Genomic DNA, 17,814 nt, shown 5'->3' with positions numbered 1-17,814 from the left:
TGAGACTTTAGGATTTATTTTTGCCAGATTTTCTCCACAACCATGAGGCCTGGAAACATTAGAAGCAGATCCTTGGCTGGTGTAAACTGTCATAGCTGGAGCAAAGGATCTGCTTCCTTCATTTAAAAAAAGAGTAAGCAGAGATTTTTCACATACTCACATGACTCCAGCAGCTGGAGCTTTAAGAAAAAGCAGCAAATATCACAAGAGTTTGCAACATTGTCAAATTTATCCCAAACATAAAAAGTTAGTGCAAGTTTTAATTAATCTATGGAAGCAGAGCAAATAAACTGACTTAGCAGAAGGAAAGATAACACTGATTGGAATTCAGAATTAGTGATCACTGGGCTCAGAGGATCAATATTACTTTGAAAAAGATTGTTCCTGTGAGTGCTGATGAGTTTGCCTCTTGCTTTATTGTTCACTGTGGCACTGGGTTTTAAAAACTAGAATTGGAAATAGAATTGTTTTCAAACCTAAGGAGTTGTTACCCCTCGAGTGCTGCTCAGGCTGCCTTGTCTACACAGGAAATTTGCCCCCGTACCAGCTGTCAGTGGCCAGTCCGATACAGCTGCACTGAGGCAACCCCTAGAGCAAGACAGGCAAAGATGCTGTATAAACTAGTATTTGCACAGTGGATTTTAATCCTGCTTAAAATCAGAGTAAATTGCACCAGTGCAAATAATGGTTCATAGCAGCTTTGCCTGCTTATGTTTTGTACTGCTGCAGCTACACTGGCGGCTGGACTCTCCTGCATAGTCAAGACCTGAGGCTATGTCTACACTACGGTGGTAAGTCAATGTAGCTGGAGTCAACGTACCTTAGGTCGAGTTACCGTGAGGGGTCGACGGGAGAAAATCTCCTGTCGACTTACCTTACTCTTCTCCTTGGGGTTAGAGTTCAGGGGTTGACTGGAGAGCAATCTGCAGTCGATTTCGCAGGTCTTTACTAGACCCCGCTATATCAACCGCCGGTGGCTTGATCTCAGAGCATCGCCGGCTGTAGCGCAGACCTGCCCTTAGATGCAGGTAAAGAACGTTACAGCTTGTGAGAGTGCCTAGCGAGAGCCAACTGTAACCTGCCTGGCCTGCCTTGCTATTACAAGCCCTGCTAAAAGTCACACTGTCCTTGAAAGATGGGAATTTTATTTCTTTGTCTGGTTTGGGAAGCTTGTCGTTTTTACAGATCTGCATGTAATGATCACTCAGCTACAATGATGAAAACTGAAATGATGAAAACTTGCCCAATCAGCCCTACTCGCTCCACTGCGCCTGAATTCAGTCAGACTTAAAAGCAGGGGTGAAAGTCAGTCTAGGGACTTATCGGTACGGGGCTGGGCTGGGGCCGGCTCTGGCCCCTGGAAGGGGCAGGGCCTCAGGTGGAAGAGGCAGGGCTGGGGGACGTCAGAGCCAGCCCTGGTCCACCTTGTACCGGCAAGTGCCTCCTTCCCCCTCCCCGGGGTAACAGCGGCAGCCGGGGGCTCTGGCAGCAGTTTAAAAGGCCCTGGGCAGTAGCGGCGGCTGGAGCCCTGGGCCCTTTAAATTGTCCCCAGAGCCCCACTGCTGCTTCCCCAGGGCTCCAGCAGCAGGGCTCCGGGGATGTGGTTCCGGCCGCCACTACTGCCCTGGGCCCTTTAAATAGTCCCCGGAGCCTGCCGGAGCCCTGGGGAAGCGGCGGTGGGGCTCTGACAGCCATTTAAAGGGCCGGGGCTCCAGCCACTGCCAGGAGCCGCAGGCCCCTTAAATCGCGCCTGGGAAAGCCGATCCACCCCAATACGGTGCACCAGCTCTTGCCAGTACGCCGTACCAGGGCGTACCGGCTTACTTTCACCTCTACTTAAAAGAGTCTTTGTTCAAGGAGTTTGGGGCTTGGGTGACCAGCTTCAGGACTATTCACACAATAAATATCTGCTCTGCTTCTCAGATTTAAAAGAGGAACAACAAATGCTGATCGTGGGCATCTTTTACTTGAGTAACAGTGCTATCATCATCCACCAACCTTCAGTTTCATATCCTCAATGCTCTGTGTGTTAAAACTGTGCTTCTTAAAAGTTTTAAGAAAATGTTTCTAAAGTTAGTTGACGACAGTAAAATTTGTCAAATATAAACAAGGAGCTGTAAAAGGTAAAACACTTTAAACTCTGCACCAGCCAGTCTAGAATTATCAGATTAAATACGACTCAGCAACAGGCAAAGTTTGCTCTGCTAGAAGCTCACTTCCTCACTTTAGAGTTCTTTTTTGTTTTTAACATCTGTGTTTATGTCGCAGCTGCACCACACTTCAAGTCAGAATACATGCCAAGACTGACTGCTTTATAAAAAGAAGGCAAGTTTCCCCATCTACAGCAGAAGCTGTTTACATTCAAAGATCGCAGGACATTTCTTATGTTTCTTTTCAGTTTGCCACTTGTTCTAAATCACGATTTCTATATAGAGTGAAGATTTTGTTCACATTACAAAGGACACAAATGCATTTCTACATCTACAGTTACTCAGACTGCAATGGAGAAAATATTGACATTTGTTAAACTTAAACAATTACACAGCATTCAGTAGGAAAAGGTGCATTAGACACACTGACTTACTCCCCAGAGCTGCTTTTTAAAGGAACACTGTTGACTCCTTAAAAAAAGTCGTTTTCTATTTCTGCATTACCCTTTTAGAAGCTTTAGGACAATATTAATTTCCCGGCCACTTTTTGTTACAATCCAGAAAAAACTGATTTTCCTCCAAGTGTCAAAGCGTGGGTGCTTTCCTTAACTCTTCTGCTTTCTGCATTCACATTACTGATGGCAGCAGGAAAGGGCACAGCATTGAGAAAGTGTTGGTTACTTAACTGTTGCACATCTCAGTGGGAGACCAGGGTAGGAAATTTACATTTTGATCTGTGTATAATACCAACGTGCTGGCTTCTCAAAAATCTCAGTGAAAAAAACTGGTGGATTTTTTTTTAAAGATCAAAAGAAGATAGCTATCTAGCTATCTGCACATTTCTCAAGAAGTGTAATGATTTTAAGGAAGATCAAATGGTGGGCCCATGAACATCAGCCGCATCCCCGTTGTCAAGAGATTCACTAGGCAGGAGCACGCTAGGAATGGCTGTAGTTGCATTCTGTATAGGAAACCTTTGTCCAACTTAAGTGGAAACTGAAAAATTGGATTACTTGAAACCTTTCATGGATACTCCAGACACAGCTCCTGTCTGTAGCTTTAATGCCAACCTGTTTTGTCATTACCCAGAGTTAAATGGGCAATAGGAAAGTCAATGCATTTCTACAGGTTCCCCTCAGAAAGAGGACATATCACAATAAGCTCATGGGGAGACCGAAGAAAAATGGTGTGCCTTTACACCATTGAACTTGGAATTGCCTCTGCCACCAGGTATCTTGTCTGATAGTTCAGCAAACATGTGCATGATTAAAACAATGGAAAGATCATGTGCTTATATAAAGACACCTTTTCAGTACAAAAGTAACTGGATCAGGGCAAACCCGCTTTTGTACAGGCTCGGCTGGATTGACAAAGCTAACTTGCACTCCAATTCAGCAACTTACAACAGCCCATTTTGTGTATGCATATTGTTGGCCCAGAGATGATGTCCTTGGAGACAACCATAGTTGAGCTTCATCTTTGTACTTGGAAGCCAGGCTTGTATTCTGGGAAAAGCAGCTCTTCTTTAGACAAAAGGACACCCATGGAAGGAGTACACACAACAGGAATGAGAAACAAAAAAAGGAAGAAACCAACACCACAACACACACTCCTTTCAGGTTTTGTTCTCATCGTACAGGTCCAAGGCAGGCTGGATTGTTGAGAATTCACTCTCATAGACCAGGCTCCGAGGAGACACAGAATTGCGGTGAAAGAAGTGACCACCTACAAGAGGCAGAACAAAGAAACAACCCTGTTAGGAATTTGTACATATGGCTATAAAACACCACTGGTATTGAGTATGCAAGGTCTTGTTTGTGGTTACTTATTCTCTTGTGCCTGCTCCAGTTCTAATCGAGAACATATATACTCCTAAAATTTTCCTTTTAAAGTAAACCTCTAACAGTTTGTAGTATGAAGTGGCAGAGGAAATAAGTGTGAGGAAACCTAACCTTTGTTGCATCATCATTATTTTAGGGGTGCATGTGGACAGGGAGGGAAATATTTATACCTCAGGTGTCAGAGCTGCAGGTGTGGTTCTCTTGTAATTCAAGTGTTCTCATGCTACTTTCCTTCTGCTCAGGACCAGGATCTATGTTGTGTGTAAAAAGGTAAACAGCTGTCCATTGAGGATTGGTCTATGATCAAATTAATTTTCTCCCTTAGGAGCTAACAGACCAAACAGGCCTCTTAACAAAAGTGTTTTTTCCCCCCCCTTTTGGTATTAAAAAGAAAAAGCTAGTTTTGCAAGCTCATCTGGGAAGACATTTTCTTTAAGAGCTGAAATGAGGAAGAATTGTGTGCTTCTCAAAATGAAGGCCTAACAACAGTATTGGCTGGAGCCAGAAATAATGTGGACCGGCGCCATGTGAGCTTCCTCTAGCACAGCTGACAATACACCACAATCCTGATCTGCAGCAGCCTCAATAGTTCTAGTCCTGAGCCGAGTGTGCCAATGGTGCTGAACTGCTCTGTGGTTTTGTGACAAAGACAAACATCTACTAAGGAATGCAGCAGATTGAGAACGCCAAACATTCCCCTCCACTTCTGATTTAAATCACATTCAATCCCAAATCTTCACTTGCTAGTATACTAACCCATTCAATTCTCATTTGAAGGTGAATGCTCCTGATAAAGGGGAGGGGGAGAAAGTGTTTGTGAATAATTTAATACCTCAATCTGCTGCAGTGAGTGTGAAACAAGCTGTCAAATTCCACACGGTCAAGTTGTTGACTCTGCCAATAAAGCATATATCCACACACACACAAAAACCCACACAAACTGTGCTGGAATAGGGACAGACCAGTCAATATGATTATTGACTTATTAGTGCTCAGTTTTTAGATTTGAATCCTATCCCAGACTTAAGCTTTCTGGAACTGTGCAATGCTGTAGTAAAAAGACAGATGTATTTATTATCTGCATAGGCCTACAACTCCCAAAGAGATCACTTTCCGAACAAACCTGAACTCCACTATGAAATGCCTACTTAGGAACCACGAGGGATAAATTTGATATCAGAAGTCTCCTGCATTATGTGCCTGGCCCAATGTCACTATGCATCAGGTGCATTTAGATCTTGAGAATGCTGCATCTCATGTTACCCTGCTGCTGAAATGAGCAATGGGTAATGAATGCTTCATTTCCTCTCTCCTCCCACTGAAGTGTTACATATTGTACAAGCAACGCAGAAGCAACACAAAGGGACTCTAAAGACTGAATGCTGCTCCTATTTGTTTTTATTGCACCAAATCAAACAAGGGATTAGGAAGCAGACACCCTAGGCAATCAGTGTGAGAAAGAGAGAGAATGAACTTTTGCTCCAACAAATTTGATGGAGAAATTTTAATCAACAGGCATACGGCCATAAATGTTTCACCTAACAGATTTCTTTTTTAATTAATCTGAAAGCAGACACTGCATTCAGCATCTCTAAAATTCTTTGCTGCCTTCTGTGTTTCCTTGCTGCTTGACAAAAGACATTTAACCTGCCCACCTCCAAAGAAGTTGTGTGTTTATATATAGGTACAGCCAACTGCTCAGCTTCAAAAGCACTCTTGGAACTCCAAATCCATTCTCTTTCTAATGCCTCCTATTCAAATATCAGCTAAACCAAACCGTATTTTTCCAAATTCTTCCCTGCTTAGAGGGATTGCTTGTTCACCAGATACAACCCCTAAGGATATCATTGTTTTGAAAGACAAAATATTGCAAACTCTCCCCCAGATGCACACAACTAGATGGGAGCTCCCTTCCTTCCTTTTTTCACCAGTCCCTTAGCTGGAAGTTGTTGCTGTTTACCACAATTTCACAACCCTCCCAGAAAATAGCACACCAGTCATATCTTATTGTTAATCTTGTTTCAGAACTGGAGTCTGTGTTTCCACCTACCACTATGCAGCATTCCACCTGGACAGATGAGCCTAAGGAATGTTCAAAACAGTACAAACAAAAAGTGTTTAAAAAAGAGAGACTCTGCACTAAGTCTTATATCAGGGGAGATACTGAAAATCTTAATTTCACCCAGCTCTCTTATAGTGCTTTCATCAGCAGGTCTGAAAGTGCTTTACAAAAGGTGGTCAGTATCATTATCTCCATTTTCCAGATGGGGTAACTGAAGCACAGAGAGGTGAAATGACTTGCCCAGGTACCCCAGCAGGCCAGTAGCAGAGCCGGAAATAGAACCCCAGTCTTCTGAGTGCCAGTCCAGGCTCTGTCCACTATGCAGCAATGCATCTTCTTCCAGTCAGAAGCTATTTTGGAGGCTTCAATTTGACAAGCTATGTTTACATACTGTAAGGATATCAGAGCTTGAAAAGCAAAGCTCAGGCTTGTTTTGGTTTGTAGGAATACTTAGTTGGGTTAAAGATTTAAAAGAACCACCAACATCTTGCCCAATGTATTTCCCCCCCCCAATGCAGGAAACTGCCAGCTTTGTTTACAACCATGGCATAAACACACTTTGTAAATCCGTTGCCATGTCAGGCATGAGTATATCTTGGCAGCAAGCAGCAACATGCACAGTTACACAGACACACCAATGAAGACCTATGAGCTTGCTCTCCCCATTCTGCAGCTACTGATGAAATCAGAGTAATGGGCTGAAATAAGGTTTCTGCACTTTCGGTATGGAAAGCAAACTGGAGATACACACTTCTGGTTTAACAGGTCAAAAATATGTATGCAAGTCATACTTGCCATTATTTTTCATTATTTCATTAGACTGAACCACTCTACTAACTGATTTGTATTAAACTAGAACATAAACCTCAGCCTGAAGTCTAAAATATCCCCACCATTATGGGTATGCTGCAGGAATAGGTACAGTACAAAACTGTCAGTTGAAAAGTCTCTGCATTGCTTTGATATACTAGTTGCACAACCAAGAAGTGCTACCCTGCAGTCCCTTTTTATTTGATATTTATACTACAGTAGCACTTGGAGATACTAATCAGTGCCTCACTGTGCTGGGTGCTGTGCAAACACATACGGATCATGGTCTCTGCCACAGGCGCCAACTCTTCCCGGCACCAGTGGGTGCCCCGCCCCCACCCCGCCCCCATTCCAACCCCTTCCCCAAAGTCCCCGCTCCAACTCTGCCCCCTCCATGCCCTTATTGGATGCCTCCCTCGCCCCTGAGCATGCTGCGTTCCTCCTCCTCCCCAGCACTTGCTGCTGGCGAACAGCTGTGTGGGAGCCAGCACGAGAAGCAGGATGCAACGGTGCGCTCAGGGGAAGAGGTGGAGGCAAGCTGGGGTGGGGAGCTGCTGTGGTCTCTGCTCTGAAGAGCCTACTCTACAATCCCTTCAGAGATTTTTCTCTTGACATGGAGATAAGGTCAGGGTACTCCCTAGGCTATTTCCACAGTGTAATCCGTTTGGACACTGGGACGGTATAAAGCAGTTTGAGAGCCAAATCTCATCAGGAAATATTTCCTCTCTCTTGCCTACACCTCTGAGTTTTATATAGGATAGCAGAGGAAAAATAGAGGAAAAAACCACTCTAAATACTGAGATTATTTCGTTAACGGGTCCTTTACACAAAGTGAGCTGTTTAACACCATGTTGTTGCTCCCGTCTGAGCAGTACAGTATTACCGCATTATGTCTCCCAGTCGCTGCAGCAACATTTGGAAAAAAGGAAAACAGGCTGTTGAAGGGAATGCTTCTTTATTTACTTGTGCACAGTCCCAACAATGAAATAACCAATGTGCTCTTGCTCCCAAACACTTACACCGGAAAAGAAGGTGGACAACTCTGGAATTTGCTTCTCCTGTTTGTTCAGAGTAAACAAATGTGTTGACCTTCACGAGGTGGTATAAAGTCCATTTGAGGGAATAATAGTAGGATATATTTGTATCTTTAGTTTCAGCTTGGGGTTGATGCCCCTTTAATTTCTGATTGACATCTGTCAACTACTTTATTTTTGTAAGCATGTAATGGACACAATTGTTAAAAGACACAAAAACAAAGTGTGGAGGAAACTGGACCCTGGGTGGCCAAAGTTCTCAACAGGGGAGCAGGAACTAGAAATCAGTCAGCCATCTCGTTCCTGGTAACAGTTAAAAGGTTACTTTTCACCACTGTGCTGTTGCTCTACATAAGCGACATGAAACAGACATGTTTTAGGGAAAAAGGGTTACTCACCTTCTCATAACTGTTGTTCTTCGAGATGTGTTGTTCACGTCTATTCTAATCAGGTATGTGTGCGCCATGTGCACGGTTGTTGGAAACTTTTTCCCTTAGCAGATCCCACTGGGTTGGTTGGGGAGCCCCCTGGAGTGGCACCTTCATGTCGCTCAATATATGACCCTGCCGACCCGATCCCCCTTCAGTTCCTGCTTGCTGGCTACTACGACAGAGGGGAAGGTGGGTGGGTATTGGAATGGACGTGAACACATCTTGAAGAACAGTTACGAGACGGTGAGTAACCATTTTTTCTTCAAGTGCTTGTTCACATCGATTCCAATCAGATGACTCCCAAGCTCTCCCCCGGAGGTGGGGTCGGAGTTAAGGAATCACTGACTGGAGAACCACTTTGCTGAAAGCTGCATCCTCTCTAGCATGCTGAGTGATGGCATAGTGAGTGGTAAATGTGTGCATGGAAGACCAGGTTGCCGCTCTGCAGATCTCCTGGATAGGCACCTGGGCCAGGAAGGCGGCTTATGAGACTTGAGCTCTTGTTGAGCGGGCTGTAATAGTTGGGGCTGGGACCTTGACCAGCTCGTAGCAGGTATGGATGCAGGCTGTGATCCAGGAAGAAATGCGTTATGAGGAGACCGGAAGCCCTTTCATTGGTTCGATTTCCAAGCCCTTCTGGAAATTCCCTACCATGGGGTTGGCAAATACAGAGCATCCCAACTCTCCTGGGTGGAACTCCGAGGTGGCTGCAAGGTGTACCCTGATGGATGATCCTGCCAATCCCTGTTGCTTCAGACACAGTAGATACTCCAGGATGAGCGGTATAGATGCCTGAAGTGGAGGAACGTGCCACTGCTCACACCAGCACGAGAACCTTTTCCACTTAGCTAGGTAGGTGGCCCTGGTGGAAGGTTTCTTGCTACCAAGCAGCACCTCCCTCATTGAATCCGAGCACTGGAGTTCCATTTGGTTTAGCTATGAAGCTTCCAAGCCATGAGATGGAAGGACTGGAGGTCTGGGTGAAGGAGGCGACTGTGGTCCCGTGTGATCAGATCAGGGTATAGTGGCAGGGTGATCAGGGTGTCCACCGACAGCTGCAGAAGCGTGGTGTACAAATGTTAGCATGGCCACACTGGGGCCAGCAGAATTACCTCCGCTTTGTCTCTGCGATTCTTGAGCAGCACCTTGTGGATGAGTGGGACCGGCAGGAAAGCATACATGAGGTGGTCTCCCTAGGGTAGCATGAACGCATCTGAGATGGAGCCTAGACTGTGTTTTTTGAAAGAGCAGAACATGGACACTTCCTGTGGCTCCTGGTGGTGAATAGATCTACCAGGGGAAACCCCCACCTTTGGAAGATGGAATGTAGGACATCTGGACAGATGGACCCCTGGTGGTTGCGAAACTACCTGCTGAGATGGTCTGCAAGCTCATTTCAAGCTCCTGGGAGATGAATCGTGTCCAGGTGAATGGAGTGGGCTATACAAAAATCCCAAAGCTGGAGAGTTTCCCGACAGAGAGGGGAGGAGCAAGCTCCACCCTGCTTGTTATATAAAACATGGTGGTAGTGGTGTCTATCATCATCGCTATGCTCTGGCCCTGCATTCTGGACTGGAAGTTCTGGCAGGCTAATTGCACAGCTCTGAGCTCCTTGATGTTGATGTGGAATGAGAGCTCAGCCTGCGACCACTGACACTGCATCTGTAGGTCTCCTAGGTGGGCCCCCCCCACCCAGAGTGATGCGTCCTTTACTAGGGTCATAGAAGGTGGAGGGGTGCTGAATGGGACTCCTCTGTGGACGATACGAGGGTCTAGCTACCAGCGGAGGGATTCTAGAACACACTCTGACACTGTCACTACCGAGTCCAAGCTGTCTTGACCTGGGAGATAAGCTGAGGTGAACCATGCCTAGAGTGGCCTGAGCCTCAGTCTGGCATGCCTGATGACGCAGGTGCAGGCTGCCAAGTTTCCGAGGAGGCTCAGGCATCCCCTTGCTTTTGTGGTGGGGTATTGCCTGAGAGTCTGGATGATGTCGGTTATTGCTTGGAATCTGCACTCAGGCAGGAATGCTCTTGCCTGTATTGAGTCCAGCACTGCCCCAATGAGTTCTATTCTTTGGGTCAGTGACAGCATCAACTTGTTCACGCTGAGGACGAGTCCTAGTCTCTCGAAGGTGGCTCTGACCAACCGGACCTGGGACTCCACCTGCTCCCTGGAGCGCCCCCACAGCAGCCAGTTGTCAAGGTAGGGATACACCTGTACCTTCCTCTTGCAGAGAAAGGCTGCGACAACCGACATTCACTTGGTGAACACTCGGGGGGCTGTCGAATGGGAGCACCGTGAACTGATTCTGTTCATGGTCGACCACAAATATCAGGAAATGTCTGTGGGCGGAACGAATGGCTACGAAAGATGCGTACATCCACATGTCAAGGGCGGCGTACCAGTCTCCTGGATCCAAGAAAGGTATGATCGTACTCAGGGAGACCATGCGGAACTTCAACTTCACCATGAACTGGTTGAGTCCTCATAGGTCTAGAATGGGTCTGAGACACCCCCTTTGCCTTGGGCATAAGGAAGTATTGGGAGTAGAATCCCTTTCCCCTTAGCTCCTGAGGAACCTCCAGCATGGTGAGAAGTGATTGCACCTCCTGTATAAGGAGTTGCTCGTGAGAAGGGTCCCTGAAGAGGGACGGGGAAGGGAGGTGGGAGGGAGAGGAGGAGTAGAACTGGAGAGAATATCCCACTTCTACCATGCGAAGCACCCAGCGGTCTGATGTTATTTGCGACCAAGCACAGTAGAAGTGGGACAGACGGTTCAGGAAGCATGGGGAAGAATCTGGGATAGTGGTGGGTACGCCGTCCTCGGGCATCCCTTCATAAGCCTTGTTTGGAGCCCGATGGTGGCTTGGTTGGGCTCTGTCCCTGCCCTGAAGGTGGGATTGAAGACCGTCGCCTATTATTTCTGTTCTACCGCCATAGGAGTCCTGACTTGGGCGGTGCTGGTGGGACTTGAAATGCTTGCGCTGGGTAGCCGTCATGTGCATCCCCAGCGATTTCATAGTTGCCCTCGAGTCTTTCAAGCTGTGGAGCCTAGAGTCAGTCTGGTCCAAGAACAGCCTTGCGCCCTTGAAGGGAAGGTCCTGCAAGGTCTGATGAACTTCCAGAGGTAATCCAGATGATTGGAAGTTCTCCTCATGACCACCCCTGAGGAGATGGTATGGACTGCTGAAATCAGCAGAGTCGAGGGAGGCCTGTAGGGAGGTCCTCGTTACCACCTTCCCTTCCTCAACCATGGTGGAAAATTCCACCCTTTACTCTGGGGAACAACTCCTTGTCCTTGGACACAGAGTCCCAAGAATTAAAGTTACACCTGCTGAGGATAGCCTGCTGGTTGGCTATCCTTTTCATTTACTGCCGAGACCACCAGGGAGCAAGGGTGTGGGTGAGAGAATTAGTATTCGTATCCCTGAGATGGGACAAAGTACTTCCTCTCTATGCTCCTGGCGGTGGGCAGAATGGAGGCTGAGTCTGCCACAGGGTTTTATTATTATTTTGTATGGTCTTTATTAGTGGTAACACCACCTGGGAAGAACCTTCTGACATAAGAATGTCTACCACTGGGTCCTCCGCCTGAAGGCCCATGTCGCAGGCAAAGCGCTGCAGCAGGTCTTGGTGCACCCTGTGGTTGATGGGTGGGGGTCCTGGAACTGACACTCCTGCCACCGCCTCATTGGGTGAGGATGATGTGGCAAGTGGAGGTACAGGGTCCTCACGGCCCTCTAGCTGCCCAGGTTGCTCCTGGGCTGAACTAGGCTCCTCTACTGGCTCAGCATGGGTGGATGTCTCCTGGACTGTGGGTAGGTCCCGGGCTGGTTCCGTCGACACCTCTGTAGTCTTAGAGGGTGTTCTGGAGAGGGCAGCTTCTGCTCCCTGAGGGAAAGGTCTATCTTTAGGTGACCAGGAAAGGTAGCGTCCCGCGGTCACAGACCTAGAGGCCCTAGAAGGGGTACCCTGGGCCTGATGGTAAGGTGAGGGGGTCCAAAAGGGCCATTCTGCGTCTCTGGAGGGTGGCCACCGTAGCGGTCAGGCCTCCTGCACATCCCTTCAGCGCCTATGCTGACTGCACCTCAAATAGTATGAGTCTGCATCAGACTCAGAGGATCCCGAGGGCGACGACCATAGCAGTGCTGAAGACCCCTGTGCCGGTGCTCAGGGCCGCATAGGAGCTGGTAGGGGACCGGTGCCATAACGACCTCGCAGGGGATCGGTGCCAGCTGTCTTGTGACAGAGACGGGTGCCGGCTGCTGTGCTCCGTTGCCACATGCGGGTGCCAATCCTGTGAGGGTATTATGGAATGGTGTCGACCCCTTGGTGCCGGGGAGATATATTGCTGTGCCTCCAGTGCCATGCACATTCCCACTGAAGCCAGTGCCAGGGGATCGTAGTGTGGTGATGGGGACCTGGAGTGGTGCTGGGCGTGGTGTTGGTCTGGCAACTGGGAGCGCTGCATCATGGTGGGCTTGCCTCTGGACAGTACCGGTCTCGATGATGCCAGAGACTTGTCTCTAATGGCTGGGGGCTGAGCTGCAGCTATCTCAATGAGATCTCTTGCGGCCTCAAAAGCATCTGGGGTAGAGGGTGGCTCCAACATCTCCACCTGGCACGGCCCTGATAGAGAGTCACTGTGAGCCGGACTTGATGGTGCCTTCTGCGGCACCAGCGTCGACGGCACGGACTCTTGCTGCCTGGGAGCCAGGTCCTTTCTCTGGTGTAGCAAAGCATCCCCTGGCAGTCCTGCAGCTCTCTGAGGAGAGCACCCTCTGTCAGCCTTTTTGTGCATGTGGAGCACTGGAGAAGTAGAGCAGTGCCAGGCTACTGCTCCTTGTTGCAGTGCCAGGGATTGCTGGCAGTCTCTCGCGCTAGAATCCTTCCTTAGCACTGATTAGCAGACCGATGCCGGAGCACTCCGCACCGATGCGCTTGGGCCTGGGCCTTGGCAGTCAGGCGCCACTGGATGGAGTACGGCTTTCATGAGCTGCTGCTTTAAACAGAAATCCCACTCCTTTTTAATCCTGGGCTCGAAAGCCCTGAAGATCTTGTAGCACTCAGACTGACTCCCACAGACACCTCAGGCAAGAGTCGTGAGGGTTGCTATTTGGCATGGGCTTGTGGCATACACTGAATGACTTAAAGTCTTGGGCTCGCAGCATGCCCCGGAGCCCAAGAAGGGGTGACGGGATAGGGATGATCCCGCACACCAACATCTATGCTAACTACAGTAAACTACACTAACAACTACTACTATACAAGAAAAAAAGAGAACTAGATAACTAAGCTAACGGAGCACTTGCAAGGCAAATGAGACAGTTCCAAAGGCCGCCACGGATGGTAAGAAGGAACTGAAGGGAGGGGTCGGGTCAGCAGGGTCATATATTGAGCGCCATGAAGGCGCCACTCCAGGGGGCTCCCCAGTCGACCCGACGGGAGCTGCTACGGGAAAAAGTTTCCAACGATGGTGCAGGCAGTGCACGCACATTTGATTGGAATCAACATGAACAAGCACTCAAAGAAGAATCTGCTTTCTAGAGCCACACAGGTTTTCCCCAGCTAGCTCTCCACAGTATCTTTAAAAAAAAGTTTAAGACCATGATCCCAGCAGGTATAGGTGTTATTTGATTTAAAGCCATTTCAGTTGTCTTATGCTTTTACGAAGTTGGTGAAAAATGTAATCCCCTTACTGTATAATCTGTGCTTTACATCGTACTGCACAACATTCATCCATCTTGGCAACAACATTCAGCTGATAAACATTGGATTCTAAAACGAGCCAGTCCTGGAGTACAACACGTAGGAGTTTTTTCCTCCACAAATCCATTCAACAAGGTTTCCCAGATTTTTCAAAAACAGATTCACTGCTCTCTTCATTGACTGCATTCATGTTTTCAAAATTTCACAAAGACACTTTAAAAAACACCCTATTAACATTATTGAAACTGTCATACATACATTTCTAAAAGCTGCCTTCTCAGCTGAAGGCTCCTTGACAGCTACAAATTAAGTATTTTAATGCAGATTTTTGCTGCCTTCCCAAATTCCAGAAGTGCCTATACCTAAAAAAAATTCCCTACTTCAAGTACATTTGAAAAACTAAATCCTATCAGTTTAATAAAATGGTTCTCTTTCATAGCTGGAAATAACTGTATATTTTAATTATAGTGTTAGATTTCAGATATCAGTGAAATCTTGATACCAGAGAATACCCAAAACAGGTTCTAACTTTGATCAGCTTGTGACTCTCCCTGCCACTGATCTGCCCACTTCACCAGCCAATCTCATTAACTCTGACACTAGACTTTGGCTGTAAATCAGAGCTCAGCAGCTCTACATCCAATACCAAAGATAGCGTGTGCATTTTTGAAGTGAATGTTAGGTTATTTCTTACTGTCTAGTTGAATAAATAAGCCTGTGTGAAAATGAAAATCCTCAGCAAAGAATGGCAGGAAAGGACATGATCAGAGTTTCCATATTACAGTCAAGATCATTATCAATCTTTCCATCTTGCATAATCACCTATGAGTTGACATGAATCAGCATCATTACTCAGTAAGTTTACTGAGTAAGTGAGGAGATTCAGCAAGGGAAAGAGGAGGGAAAAAACACCTCTTCATGCAGCATTAGGCAGGAAGAGGTGGTGTAGATTAGCTTCACTTTCTGAGTGAAACAGGGTAGTGGGGGAAGGGCAAGGAAGATTAACCTTCCGATGTATTATGAAGAAGGAAAACAGAACTGCAAACTTTCTGTGGGGACCGGACTGAAGACAAGATATACTGCTGCCTTCCCAAGGTAACACAAAAAAGTATTTTAGTTCAAAACAACTCTGTAAAAAAGAAAAAAAAGTCTGATATTTACAAACGTTGCACCCAGTTATGTGACTAACTATAAGAAACGGGTATGGAGCAGTCTCCAGTAATGCTGTCACTAATCACCATGCAAGTGGTGGGTGTCATGCTTATTTCTGTCCTAGAGTAAAAAGAGAAGCATAAACATTTAGCAAAGATGAAGCCATTTGTGACAGGAGGTTAGACAATACACACATTGCAATAATATATCACACAAAACACTAAAAATAGAGAGTACTCAATGCAGGAGGTTCATGGAAAATAAAATTCAACTACAGAAAAAGTTTTCATAATTAAAGTTTATTTTTTCATTTTTTCTTAATACAAAGCTTTGGCATTAGCAAACTTTAGTGAAAAATAAACATACTAAATATAATTGCGTATGCTGCATGATCAATAAATGGTGCAAAATATAGGTGTCTCTCCAAGGCAAATCTGTCAAAGTGTTTCTTCAATACCATTCTGCTCTGTGGGGTAAGAAAGAAGACAGAATATTTATATTACTTAAAGTTAATACTGAAAGTTTAACTAAAAACTGTCAAATAAAAGTCAGCGAGAAAATTGTATAGATCTAAGAATGGTGAATGGGGTCTGTGTTCCCCACATCATTGCTTATTATAATAAGTGAAGAATATCTGTTACTAGAATTCTTCACAACACTGCCTTAAGTTTGAATCTTGCTTCTAAACCACTGGGAAATTACTGCCCAATGCCAGGAGCCTCTGGACTATGAAATGTGGTTGTGCAGTTGCTTTTGGGAGGCCAGTCTCAGGTTATTTCTGGTGATATAGAGCAAAATTTGCCTATTATCTAACTAATTAACAGGCAAGACAGCTGTGAAGTCAGACCAGTTCCTGGAAGTCTCTCTCCAGCCTGGGAATACCATGAGATGTTTTAAGGCCAAGTGAAAGCAGCCATTTAATTAAGCGCCCCTTACGGTTATTCCCTTCTTATTATTATAAAAATGGTCATAGTTGTCTGGAGTCGTTATTTATCTTTTGTACGTGCACATGAACACAGCAACTAATGCCTTAAATCAACCTGTTAGAACAGTGGGGGAGACAGAAGAGGAAGCAAGCAGCAGGGAATGTCCCTTGGAAGGGTTTCACTGACTGAGAAATGCTCTCTGAGAATTCCATCACAGAATGCCTAACATCTTCCACTTGCTTAGTTTACTACTTCTACTCCTTCCTGCTTGCGTCATCTTCCAAGAGGAAAATGAAATCCCTACGTTCATGTTTAGTTATTGTTCACTGATTGCATGGACACTGTCAGCATTAGTTTTTATAGGGAGAAGTGGGGAGTAAAAAGCTTTTCCGTTTTTCCTCCTTTCTTGCATCTATAATAGCGTGGCATTTCAAGGAAATCACTACAGAGAATTATGACATATCTGGCACATTGACCAACATAGGAGAAACTTTTCGCCTGACATACTTTGCACATTAGGCAGCAGTGAAGCAATGAGTCAAAAAATAGTGGCATGCACACACAGGGGACAGGCCTAAACCAGGTAGCTTAACTTAGCAACAGAGTTAGAGGTTGCTTAGACTCCAGTGAAGTCCAGTGGGAAAGCCATGGAGGTTTGGAGGCTGCAGCAGGTACTGAAGCTCCATGGAGAGAGAAAGGGCAAATTTTTGACACCCCCCCCTTCTGTACTCTTTCCATCTTCAGTAGTCTATTTCACTCTTCCTCCCCCCCCCTTTTTTTTTAAAATAGTGTTTTTAATATATTGACTAAGCTTTCAGTTCTATCACTGTTGCTAATAGGCAAAGACTGCATCATTGTCATGTGAACTATGTCCCTTAAATATTGGCCTGAAGAAATTCCCTGGATGCAGTAGCTCCTTGTGAATAAAGAGAGTCTGTGTGAAATTTAATGCAATACTTCCTGCTGCTTACTAAAAGAAAGAACCACAACCAACAGAGCATGAACAGAAAGGCAAGATAAGGAGCTGAAGGGGACATGCCAGACATGTACCTGGTTCTGCTTCCATCAGTGTACATTGATGGACGGTGTTACATTGACTGAGTTTTCTCTATCCTCTTCCGAATGCAGTGCCCAGAAATGTAGAAATTCCTTTTCACAGGCACACGTACACAACTCCTAACAACTTCCCTCCCCCAGATTTTATGGCTATTTTTCACAACAGTCGGCTGCTGTGGAGACCACCATCTCTAATTTTGCCAACTCCCTGATAACTAGCTGCAATTTGATGATATCGACAAAACAAAAATTGAAAGATTGGATTGACTACTTAAAAAGTCAAACTCTTCTCCAGTCAGGCCTTTGGAATTAGCACCTGGAAGACCAGGAGTGAAAGTTTTACAACTCTTACTGTAATCAATGATAACTGAATGAAGAAATTAGGGTCAATGTTTTTGACCCAAAGAATTCAGTATATCCCCCCTTCCTAAACAAGATTTACCAAACTGTAGTGGTTTAACTCATTTACTCTGGGGGCCACCCACTGAAAAGCTTTCACTTTATTGGGAGAGAATGCTCCAGAGAGCAATGAAGATGAGGGTTTTGTTTTAAAAACTGCATCTTCTCTACAGCTCTCTCATCTCACTTCTTTCTTACCCTTCCTCCCCCCCATCTTTGTTTTGCTGCCTCAATCCATACT

General features: G+C 45.9%; 1 protein-coding gene across 4 annotated transcripts in view; it reads right to left on the bottom strand.

The window, feature by feature from the left end:
* Positions 1-17,814, bottom strand: part of RNF130 (ring finger protein 130) — a 91,015-nt gene continuing 73,201 nt past the window's right edge. For 3 of the 4 annotated variants that reach the window (XM_073355364.1, XM_073355362.1, XM_073355365.1), the window contains one exon: positions 15,473-15,658. In XM_073355364.1, coding sequence (XP_073211465.1) covers positions 15,630-15,658 — 29 coding nt within the window. In that variant the 3' untranslated portion in view covers positions 15,473-15,629. Of the gene's footprint in view, positions 3,876-15,472; positions 15,659-17,814 lie in introns of those variants that run through there. The other variant, XM_073355363.1, reaches the window with a different exon arrangement.

This window comes from Lepidochelys kempii, chromosome 8 (genome assembly GCF_965140265.1).
Source record: "Lepidochelys kempii isolate rLepKem1 chromosome 8, rLepKem1.hap2, whole genome shotgun sequence".
NCBI classification, from domain to species: Eukaryota; Metazoa; Chordata; order Testudines; family Cheloniidae; genus Lepidochelys; species Lepidochelys kempii.
This window is presented reverse-complemented; position numbering and strand designations above follow the sequence as displayed.